At 40.6% G+C, this 12,013-nt stretch overlaps 1 protein-coding gene across 1 annotated transcript in view; it reads left to right on the top strand.

Moving 5' to 3' along the window:
• Positions 1 to 12,013, top strand: part of LOC107297379 (teneurin-4) — a gene marked incomplete at its 5' end in the record, with an annotated part of 78,940 nt that overhangs the window by 36,746 nt on the left and 30,181 nt on the right. The window contains 3 exons of the mRNA XM_015826743.1: positions 814 to 834; positions 2,419 to 2,651; positions 6,159 to 6,313. Coding sequence (XP_015682229.1) covers positions 814 to 834; positions 2,419 to 2,651; positions 6,159 to 6,313 — 409 coding nt within the window. The remainder of the gene's footprint in view (positions 1 to 813; positions 835 to 2,418; positions 2,652 to 6,158; positions 6,314 to 12,013) is intronic.

Here is a 12,013-nt window from a genome sequence, read left to right as displayed (position 1 = left end):
CAGGAATTCTGGTAGTTGAAGTTCACCAGTCATAAAAGAACCAAGGCTGCCTACCCCTGTCTTGGACTTTAATGTGAATTTAGCAACCAGATGTAACTCACTTGTGCTAGGAAAGCATTGTAAATACAGGTAGTCCTCAACTTAACAACCACTCATTTAGCGACTGTTTGAGGTAACAGCAGTACTGAAAAAAGTGACTTACAAACGTTTTTCACACTGACAATCATTGCAGCATCCCCAAGGCTCACGTGATCAAAATTCAGACGCTTGGCAACTGTCCATGCTATCTAAACATAACACACCATAACACAATGGATTTATATAACAACAATCCAGCTACGTTATATTTCATCCAGCCAGCATCAGACAAAATGATATATTTTTTCCCCCATGGAAGGAATCAGCGTTATGAGGCAGGTCTCCGACGAGATGACTGACATTTCCTTAGGACAGTTAACCAGTGGAACTGCTTGCCTCCAGACATTGTGGGTGCTCCAACACTGGGAGTTTTTAAGAAGAGTTTGCGCAACCATTTGTCTGGAATGGTACACGTTTTCCTGCCTGAGCAGGGGGTTGGACTAGAAGACCTCCAAGGTCCCTTCCAACTCTGTTCTTCTGTCGTTCTGCCTGCTCTTTGAGAAGGATCGACCTCCAGTTTGCTAACTCTTTTATTGATTGCTGCCTTGTAGAGTGTGGTTGTCGCTGCCAACTTTTCAGCCTAAGCCGCAAGGCTCGGAGTTCACCTTCTAACCTTTTCTCTCTCTCCTCCTTCCTTCTTCTCTTCTGCCTTCTGCGTTCCTGCTCTTCTGTCAGAAATAAAGATTTCAGACATAGGTAAGACATCCGGTGGCCAATTATGGGTGCCTTTTCTCTGTCCTGTTGCATACTGTTCTTTTTTTTTCTTTACTTGTTGTTGCACTTTATAAAGTGACTTAAGGTTGCTGGGCTGCCACTGATAAAGGAATACCGAGTCACGGGTAAAATGCATTTTATTTTTAACATCAGATCCTCCCATGCTATGGTGCACATCAAGCAGCAAACGGATAAAATGCCAAGGAAATAAAAAATGGGAGGTCCTGAATTCAAAATCTGCAAGAGGAGTCACAAACTAAGCCCTTCCCCTTTTTGCACACATGTGCAAAAGGGGCGGGGCTTATCTCACTATGCCACGCCTTCCCCTCTTGTGAGTTTTGATCTCTTGCACTACCTTCCTTGCACTGTAGTATAAACCTTGGTGCTTTTTAATTCAGGACCCTTTATACTTTTACATTTATTCGTTAGTTGCAAGAGATCAAAATGTTTATAGTTGGTTTTTTTGTTTTTTTTTAAGGAGCCAGTTCTGTTGAAGGAAAACAGCAGCTGGTTTTCCAGTGCAGAAAGTTATCTGTCCATAGAGGGAAAAATTACTTTGTGTGACTCCCTGCCCGTTTTATATAATCTAATCTATTAAAAATATAAACGTAAAGGCCCATTTCCAACCTGCTGTCACTTTTCCCTAACTTCCCACCGTGTTTCAGTCCAGCCACCACTGTCTTAAAAAAAAAAAACACAGAAAGAAATGTTCACCCACCAAGTTTGCAAGGTTAGCTAAGTTACTAGGCCTCAAAAATCAGGATGGGTTGGCTCGCTTTCACCTTCCTTCCTTCCTTCCTTCCGTTTCATGCTGTGCGTATCATTTATATCCATACATATTATCTTTGGCAGATGTTTGTTTAAAAAAGAGCTATGCCATCTGGGTGAGGAACACTCCAGACCACAATAAAGGAGAATATTTGTAGCTCAGGGTTGAAATGAGGGGTCCTTGGTGCTCTCTGACCTTGGTGGTTTTCTTGCAGACTTTTCATGACCTAAACTAGGTCACATCTTCAGTGCTAGGAAGGAGTAGATCCTTTGTAGCACTGATGATGTTATCTAGTTGGGTCATGAAATGTCTCAGAGAGCACCAAGGATCCCACAGTCGTCGTTGTCATCCTTCTCCTCCCCCTCCCTTCTCCTCCTCCTCCATTCCCTTCTAGCACTGATGATGTTACCTAGTTGGGTCATGAAATGTCTCAGAGAGCACCAAGGACCCCACAGTCGTCCTCCTCCTCCTCCATTCCACAAACCCCATTCCCTTCTAGGACTGATGATGTTCCCTAGTTGAGTAATGAAACGTCTGCAAAAAAACCACCAAGTTCAGAGAGCACCCAGCACCCTTCAGGCCAAACTTTCTTTTAACCAGCTTAGGTTTCACTTGGGCTGACAAGCCCAAATAAGCAGAAACCAGGTCTTTTCAATTCTTCCCGTCCTTCGATTCTCCCATCCTACCGTATTTTTGCTTATTGCGTTGGCTTTTGGGCTTCACTCACGGTGCTGCAATGTACATTTTCCATTCTGTATGCAAGAGATAAACGGGTCCTTCTGCCCTCCCTTTTGCAGTCACAGCCCAGCTCACAAATATTATCTGACCGCCGATCCCACCTCTGGATCCATCTACCTCTCTGACACCAGCAGCCGTCGCGTTTTCAAGATCAAGTCAACGACGGTGATCAAGGACATCGTGAAGAACTCGGAAGTGTTAGCCGGGACAGGAGACCAGTGTCTTCCCTTTGATGACACCCACTGCGGAGACGGAGGAAAAGCCAATGAGGCTACCTTAACAAGCCCCAGGGGTAAGAGAGGCCATTTTAAGAGGTGGGGTCTTAAATACAAGTGGTCCTCAACGTTCTTTTGTTTAAAAAATATATTTTATTGATTTTTTTTAACATAAACACCTTAATATTTGGTAAACAGTGTGTTGCCTGGGCTTATATTTACAAAGTAATCACTAACAATCAGTTTTTATATTCCAAAGTCCACATAATAGCTTTGCTCGGTTTCCTCTTCTTCCGCTAATATTCTCTTTGCCAGCCTTGAATTAATACAATTCTTATTAATTCAATAGGTAACAATTTAAATAAAATAAAAAAAATTCTGAAATTTCTACCAATAATGATCGCTTCAATATCATGCTTCTTTTCTTTCTTTTTTTTTTATAATATTTTATTAATTTTCTCGTTTTACAATTAGGTATTTAAAAAGCGACGTGATGACCGGGTTAATCAATAGTTCAATAGCATACATAAGTCTTTAGTATAAATCTCACGTTTTATTGATTTTTTAACATAAACACCTTAATATTTGGTAAACAGTGTGTTGCCTGGGCTTATATTTACAAAGTAATCACTAACGATCCGTTTTTATATTCCAAAGTCCACATAATAGCTTTTGCTTGATTTCTTCCTCTTCCACTAATATTCTCTTTGCCAACCTTGAATTAATACAATTCTTATTAATTCAATAGGTAACAATTTAAATATAATTTTTTCTCTGAAATTTCTACCAATAATGATCACTTTGATATCATGCTTCTTTTCTTTTTTTTAAATAATATTTTATTAATTTTCTCATTTTACAATTAGGTATTTAAAAAGCAACATAATGACTGGGTTAATCTATAGTTCAATAGCATACATAAGTCTTTAGTATAAATCTCATATTTATACTAAACATCAGATTTTTTCTCTTTTTCCCTTAATATCTACTATCTCATATTAGGCTAATACAGTTCTTATTATTATCAATATCATGCTTCTTTTCTGTCTAGTCACCTTGGTTGCCTCATCATGAATCCTGTTTACAATTCTTATTTAAATTTGTTTTCCCTACAATGTTCGAAATATTCTTACTGGCTAAAAAATTTTCTCAATTACATTTAAAATTTCATAATTACATTTAAGTATTTAAGTCTATTTTCATCTCTTAAAAAGTAAGTGAAAAAAGACACCAAAGAAAAATAAAAAAAGAAGAGAGAAAGAAGAAAAAAGAGGAAAAAAGGAAGAAAAGAATAAGAAAATAATATACTACTTAAAATACATATCCCTCTTAAACTAGCATACATTTATTTCCAAGTTATTTTTCTGTTATTTTTAGCCATCATTAAACCCATGTTTAATCTTTAGATGCTCCATTTAATCAATCCAATCATCTAATCTTTTAACTCTATTTGAAAAAAATTTTTTAATTATCTATTAGAATTTTCTTAAGATCGATTACAATTACGTCTGTCCATGAGCATCAGTGAGGGTGTGCCATATGTGCCATGATGTCCCCATGCAAACGCCATGACTTAACTAATTTACCTCAGACATCCCTGACGCCATTTTTAATAGCAGTGTTTGTGTGGTCATATTATTAAAAGCATAGCCTAGGAGGTTGGACTAGAAGACCTCCAAGGTCCCTTCCAATTCTGTCATTCTGTTATTTGGCATCGTTTTCATTGCAGGAGGATAGGGATACATTTAACAAACAAAACAACAGGGGTCTTCAAACCTGGCCCTTTTATGACTTGCGGACTTCAACTCCCAGAATTCCTCAGCCAGCATGGGGGAACTATGGTCCCTTCATGACTCGTGGACTTCAACTCCCAGAATTCCTGAGCCAGCATGGGGGAACTTTGGCCCCTTCATGACTTGCGGACTTCAACTCCCAGAATTCCTCAGCCAACATGGGGGAACTATAGCCCATTTATGACTTGCAGACTTCAACTCCCAGAATTCCTCAGCCAGCATGGGGGAACTACAGCCCCTTTATGACTTGTGGACTTCAACTCCCAGAATTCCTCAGCCAGCATGGGGAAACTATGGTCCATTCATGACTTGTGGACTTCAACTCCCAGAATTCCTCAGCCAGCATGGGGAAACTATGGTCCATTCATGACTTGTGGACTTCAACTCCCAGAATTCCTCAGCCAGCATGCCTGGCTGAGGAATTCTGGGAGTTGAAGTCCACAAGTCATCAAAGGGCCAAGTTTGAAGACCCCTGCTTTAAAAATATGTATACGCTCACTGTAAAAGGGCACGAGAGCTGCACAAACAGGAACCAATCTGCCTTTGTGGGGCTTAAATCCATTATTCATATTCGCTGAGGAACAGTGAGTCTGTGATTTGAATTTTAAGACTGTTGGGGTATGTTTTAATTGCTTTCTAAAATGTCCCTGATACACATTTTTATTCACCTCTGACACCTGACACAGAGATGTTAAGAACCCCTAGACAACGAAATGGAAATTTTCCAATCATCCCAGCAACCAGAAATTAAGATTCCAGTAACCAGCACAGGTGGACACTGAGGTTATATGTGAGGAAACGTGTCACACACTTCCATTGTCTACCCATGTCTTCCTATGGCCTACAAAAAAAAAATCCCTAATGAATTTCCACACCCCTGGTCAATTAAAGTCCTATCCTTGGGCAATTATTTCTTGCTTTACTTTTCCTCTCCTACCAGCAATCAAAAAAATAAAAAATAATGAATTAGATCTACAGTTGGAGAGAGTTAATGCCATAAAAAGAAGATAGGCTTGAATACTGGGCCCTATGCAACAAAATGAAATTCAATGGTGACTCAGGAGTTCTGGGAGTTGAAGTCCACGAGTCATAAAAGAGCCAAGGTTGCCTACCACTGGTATAGGTGGTACCTGGTTCAGTAATAGTAAGTCCTAGTGGACAATCACCTAAATATAATAATAATAATAATAATAATAATAATAATAATAATAATAATAATAATAATAATAATAATAATAATAATAATAATAATAATAATAATAATAATAAAGTTGGAAGGGACCTTGGAGGTCATCTAGTCCAACCCCCTGCTCAGGCAGAAAACCCTATACCATTTCAGACAAATGGTTGTCCAGGCCGTGTGCTGCAGCTGCCACAAAAGCCAGCACAGTGCTAGACTGTATTAATAGAGGGATAGAATCAAGATCACATGAAGTATTAATACCACTTTACAAGGCCTTGGTAAGGCCAGACTTGGAATCCTGCATCCAGTTTTGGTCACCACGATGTAAAAAAGATGTTGAGACTCTAGAAAGAGTGCAGAGAAGAGCAACAAAGATGATCAGGGCACTGGAGGCTAAAACATATAATGAATGGTTGCTGGAATTGGGGATGTCTAGTGACAAGAAGGACTAGGGTTGACGTGATAGCAGTCTTCCAGTAATTGAGGGGCTGCCACAAAGAAAAGGGGGGGTCAACCTGTTCTCCAAAGTACCTAAAGGCAAGACAAGAAGCAACAAATGGAAACTAATCAAGTAGAGAAGTCTTACTGAGTTTGTTTCCTCTTCACAGGCATCACAGTGGACAAGTTTGGTTTTATCTATTTTGTGGATGGTACAATGATCCGACGCGTTGACCAAAACGGAATCATCTCAACGGTCCTGGGTTCTAATGACCTGACATCCACTAGGCCTCTGAGCTGTGATTCTGTCATGGATATCTCTCAGGTAGGTACATGTGTCTCATGTATAGATTTTTTTTTCTGCCTCCGTATTGTCTTTTTCCCTTTTGTGTTCCTTCTCATGGTGGAAATGCCTTTTAACCAATAAATTCTATTTTCTTCTCTTTGGTAGCTCTCCTTTTAAGCTGCATTATCAACTTTCTCTGCATAAACCTTTCAATACTACAATTTTTTTCCCACTGATTCTTGGTATTACAGGCAATCCTCAACCTACGACCACAATTGAGCCCAAAATTTCCGTTGCTGAGAGAGACATTTGTTAAGTGAGTTTTGCCCCGTTTTACGAGATTTCCTGCTACGGTTGTTCAGTGAATCACTGCAAGTTGTTAAATTAGCCACACGGTCGTTAAGTGAATCTGGCTCCCCCCATTGACTTTGCTGGTCAGAAGGTCACAAAAGCTGGATCACATGACCCCGAGACACTGTAGCCATCATAAATACGAGTCAGTTGCCAAGCATCTGAATTTTGATCATGCAACCAGGGAGATTTTGCAACAGTCGTAAGTGTGGAAAACAGTCGTAAGTCACTTTTTTCCAGTGCTGTTGTAACTTTGAGTGGACACTAAACAAACTGTTGTACAATGGTGAAAAAAGTAAGGTTCTACATTTAGGCAAGAAAAACCAAATGCACAGGGATAGCATAGGGGGTACCTTGCTCAACAGTAGTAACTGTGAGAGGGATCTCGGAGTCCTAGTGGACAATCACTTATGTGTGAGCCAGCCGTGTGCTGCAGCTGCCAAAAAATCCAACACAGTTCTAGGCTGCATTAACAGAAGGATAGAATCAAGATCACGTGAAGTGTTAATACCACTTTACAAAGCCTTGGTAAGGCCACATTGCATCCAGTTTTGGTCACCACAATGTAAAAAAGATGTTGAGATTCTAGAAAGAGTATAGAGAAGAGCAACAAAGATGATTAGGGGACCGAAGGCTAAAACATATAAGGAACGGTTGCTGGAATTGGGTATGTCTAGTTTAACAAAGAGAAGGACGAGGGGGGACATGATAGCAGTCTTCCAGTATCTCGGGCTGCCCCAAAGAAGAGGGAGTCAAGCTATTCTCCAAAGTACCTGAAGGCAGGACGAGAAGCAACGGATGGAAACTAATCAAAGAGAGAAGCAACCTAGAACTAAGGAGAAACTTTCTGACAGAACAATTAATCAATGGAACAACCTGCCTCCAGAAGCGGTGAATGCTCCAACACTGGAAGTTTTTAAGAAGAGACTGGACAGCCATTTGTCTGAAATGGTACAGGGTTTCCTGCCTGAGCAGGGGGTTGGACTAGATGACCTCCAAGGTCCCTTCCAACTTTATTATTATTATTAAGGACTACCTATATCTAACCTGTTCTTCAGGACTGGATACCTGTTCTTGTTCCACGGAGTTTTCCCGGTCACATCTAAGCCAACATTATCTTTTGAATACAGAATAGCTTTCCACATAGTCCTTGAGTAACAACCATTCATTTAGTGACCGTTTGATGCAACAACAGCACTGAAAGAAGTGACTTATGACCAGTCCTTGCCCTTTTGACAAGCAAAATCAGTGGGAGAATGTCAGATTCACTTAACGACCGCATGATTCATTTAACGACTGCAGTGATTCTGTGGCAAAAAAGATCATAAGGTGGGGGGGAAACTCACTTAACAACGGCTTAGCTTAGCAACGGAAACTTTGGGGTTGCGAGTCGAGAACTAACCTATAGCTGAAATAGTGAACTTTCGATGCTGCAGGGCAAACGTTTGATGTTTTGCCCTATTTTATTTTCAATATTTTTACTTGCTGATCACGTGACCCACCCAGAATTATTGTGTAGAAAATGGGTGCTCATATTATAAATAACCAGTTTACTTTCGTTCAGTTTAGTTCCATCATTTTAGAAGCTAAAATGGCTGATACTATTCCATAATAACTTAGCCAGTAGATAAGATTAATTTGTAAACGCTTGGTTTACAAATTAGAATCTGGCCCCTGAGTAAATAGTAGGAGTTACAGAATAATAGTGTCGAAAGGAAAAGAAAGAAAAAGGAAAAAAAGGAAAGAAAAAAAAAGAAAGTTCAGATGTTTCTTGGAAAAGCAACTTTGGGACTATAAATCCAAAAGTGTGTTCATTATAAGTATATATTACCACACGTTCCAATTCAATGTGGGTTTTTTTGGGGGGGGTTACTTACTGGTACAATTCATGGCTCACAATGAATAGACTTCTGCGTTGCGTCAAAGACACCGTGGATTTGGGGGGTACAAGTTCAATTCAATATCTCGCAAACGGTTTGCCCGAATTATCAACAGCAGGAAAATGGCGGATTTTGAATTGCATTCGATTGCAAAATGGAGGGGTGAGCGACGGCGGTCACGCTGAGCTTTTTAACTCCCACTGTTGAAGGCTGTTTTTTAAAAACATATATATTTATATTTTGAAACTGAATTTCCAGGCCAAGGCGGATATAACTCAGACTGCCTAAAGTTTAGGAATTGGGGACAGGCATTATGTCCATTGGGATACCTCTCTGAAGCGGCAACTTCTAAATCCAAATACGCCTGACATTATTATTATTATTTAAATAGATGGAGGAAATATTCTTTGTTCTGCTAAAACCGGTTATTGGCTGGTCCTCTCGAATGCTGTTCTTTAGGCACAATAGAACCCAACGGGGAATCGGCCTTTTATAACCGCCCGTATAATTCTCGCTTGTCCACCTGGCCCTTATTCTTCTCTGCTCTTTCTTCCTCTAATTTGAAAAGATTGCTTGGCTACCCCACGGCCTGCCATTTACGAGCTTGATAAAAATGACAGGGCTGCAAAAGGTCAATTTGCTTTGCAGACGTTGAAGCAAACAGTTGTTAATTCCGCACCGGCGCACTCGGGGTTTTTTTTCCCGTTCCGCCTAGAAAAAGGTTGACGCAAGCTTGGATGCAGGATTTTTTATTATTATTATTATTTCTGTTTCGGAGTCACAGAACACGGTTCGCCTCCAAAATCAGGAGGCTGCGATTTCGATCGTAGATAGCGGCAGATATTTCTCTCGTGGGGCGCAAAAAGGAAAGATTTGCTGTGAGCGCCACATAGGTGTCGGGAGGGGCGTCCGGCCGGTCAATGCTCAGCTCCATTCAGTCAGCCAGGCTCCACCCCGATGCAAGGGATTACGGGGTCGTTAAAAGAAAGGGGGGAAAAAAGACTTACAGAATACGGTCAAGCTACATTTTGTTTTTATTATTTTATTTTAGTTTCTTAAACATTATAATGTTAAATAAATGAGAGCCAGTTTGGTGTAAGGCTTAAAGGGATAGAGAGTTGAAGATCCTGAATTCAAGTCCCGCCTTAGGCATGAAAGTCGGCTAGGTGACTTTGAGCCAATCACCAGCAGACGGTGAGTTCTAGTCCCGCCTTAGGCATGATAGCCAACTGGGTGACTCTGGACCAATCACCAGGAGACTGTGACTTCTAGTCCTGCCTTCGGCATGATAGCCAACTGGGTGATTTTGGGCCAATCACCAGGAGATGGTGAGTTCTAGTCCCGCCTTAGGCATGATAGCCAACTGGGTGACCCTGGACCAATCACCAGGAGATGGTGAGTTCTAGTCCCACCTTCGGCATGATTGCCAACTGGGTGACTCTGGACCAATCACCAGGAGATGGTGAGTTCTAGTCCTGCCTTAGGCATGATAGCCAACTGGGGTGACTCTGGGCTACTCAGCAGAAGATGGTGAATTCTAGTTCCATCTTAGCCATGAAAGTCAGCTGGCTTTTTTCAGTGCCTTTGTAACTTCAAACAGTCACTAAATGAACTGTTATAGGTTGAGGACTGCCTTTAGTGGGGTTTAATTAACGACTGCACTTCTTGGAAAACAGCTGTTGCAAAGCCAGAAAAGGAAGGAAGGAAGGAAGGAAGGAAGGCAGGAAGGAAGGAAGGAAGGAAGGCAGGAAGGAAGGAAGGAAGGAAGGAAGGAAGGAAGGAGGAATGCCAGGAACACATTTTGATTGGATTTAAACTCCCACCCAAGAGAATACTGTATCTTAATAGGATGATGTCATGGAGGTAAACAGAAAAAAAGGAAGGTTTTTCCCCCCCAAAAAAGTATTTGACTTTCAAGGCAAAGGAAGTTGAAAACTATCCCAGACAAGGCAGTGATGTTGCCAAGGAAACAGGGCAAGTATCTTCATAAAGACCCAGGAACTGAGCTAGATTCAAAGGAGACGTCATCTGTAAATCACCCGCCTTTAGCTTAATTAAAGGGGAAATCCTCATCTAGTTGGCTCAGGAAAAAAGACTATGGCTGAGATCACACGCCAGATGTTCCTTTGTAGGTATAACAGGATAACAGAGTTGGAAGGGACCTTGGAGGTCTTCTAGTCCAACCCCCTGCTTAAGCAGGAGACCTCTACTATATTAGACAAATGGCTGCCTCCAGAAGTGGTGAATGCTCCAACGCTGGAAGTTTTTAAGAAGAGACTGGACAACCATTTGTCTGAAATGGTGTAGGGTTTCCTGCCTGAGCAGGGGGTTGGACTAGATGACCTCCAAGGTCCCTTCCAGCTTCTATTCTCTTCTATTCTATTCCATTCATATTCTATTCTGTTCTGTTCTGTTCTGTTCTATTCTATTCTATTCTATTCTATTCTATTCTATTCTATTCTATTCTATTCCCTATTCCCTATTCCCTGTTCTGTTTTGTTCTATTCTCTTCTATTCCATTCCATTCCATTCATATTCTATTCTGTTCTGTTCTGTTCTATTCTATTCTATTCTATTCTATTCTATTCTATTCTATTCTATTCCATTCCATTCCATTCCATTCTATATTTTCTATTCTATTCTATTCTATTCTATTCTATTCCATTCCATTCCATTCCATTCTATATTTTCTATTCTATTCTATTCTATTCTATTCTATTCTATTCTATTCTATTCCATTCCATTCCATTCCATTCCATTCCATTCCATTCCATTCCATTCTATATTTTCTATTCTATTCTATTCTATTCTATTCTATTCTATTCTATTCTATTCTATTCCCTATTCCCTATTCCAGTGGTGGCGAACCTATGGCATGGGTGCCAGAGGCGGCACTCAGAGCCCTCTCTATGGGCACGTGCGCCGTCACCCCAGTCCTAGGCCTTCAGCTGGGTTTTATAAAACCTTTTCGCTTTAGGCCTCCGCCGCCATGTGCAAAAAAAAAAAAAGGTTCAATCAATCAATTTCAACTTCTCGTGGGAGAAAAAAGATCTTGCAAAGTTGGAATTGATTGATTGAATTTTTTAGCCCCACCCAGTCGGCCGTTACCACCGCAGCCACGCCCACCCAATGGGCCACGCCCACCCAATGGGCCACACCTGCCCGGCACTCGACGATGCATAAGTGGGTTTTGGGTTGCAGTTTGGGCACTCAGTCTCTAAAAGGTTTGCCATCACTGCCCTATTCCCTATTCCCTATTCCCTATTCCCTATTCCCTATTCCCTGTTCTGTTTTGTTCTATTCTATTCTATTCTATTCTATTCTATTCTATTCTATGCTATTCCATTCTATTCTATTCTATTCTATTCTATTCTATTCTATTCCCTGTTCCCTGTACTGTTCTATTCTATTCTATGCTATTCTATTCCATTCATATTCTATTCATATTCTATTCATATTCTATTCTATTCTATTCTATTCTGTGTCCTGCACTAAACGGTGACTACCA

Source organism: Protobothrops mucrosquamatus, unplaced genomic scaffold (assembly GCF_001527695.2).
Source record: "Protobothrops mucrosquamatus isolate PMUCROS unplaced genomic scaffold, P.Mucros_1.0 scaffold3271, whole genome shotgun sequence".
In the NCBI taxonomy this organism is placed as follows: Eukaryota; Metazoa; Chordata; class Lepidosauria; order Squamata; family Viperidae; genus Protobothrops; species Protobothrops mucrosquamatus.
The sequence above is the reverse complement of the archived record's forward strand: the minus strand, read 5'-3'. Positions and strand labels throughout refer to the sequence as shown.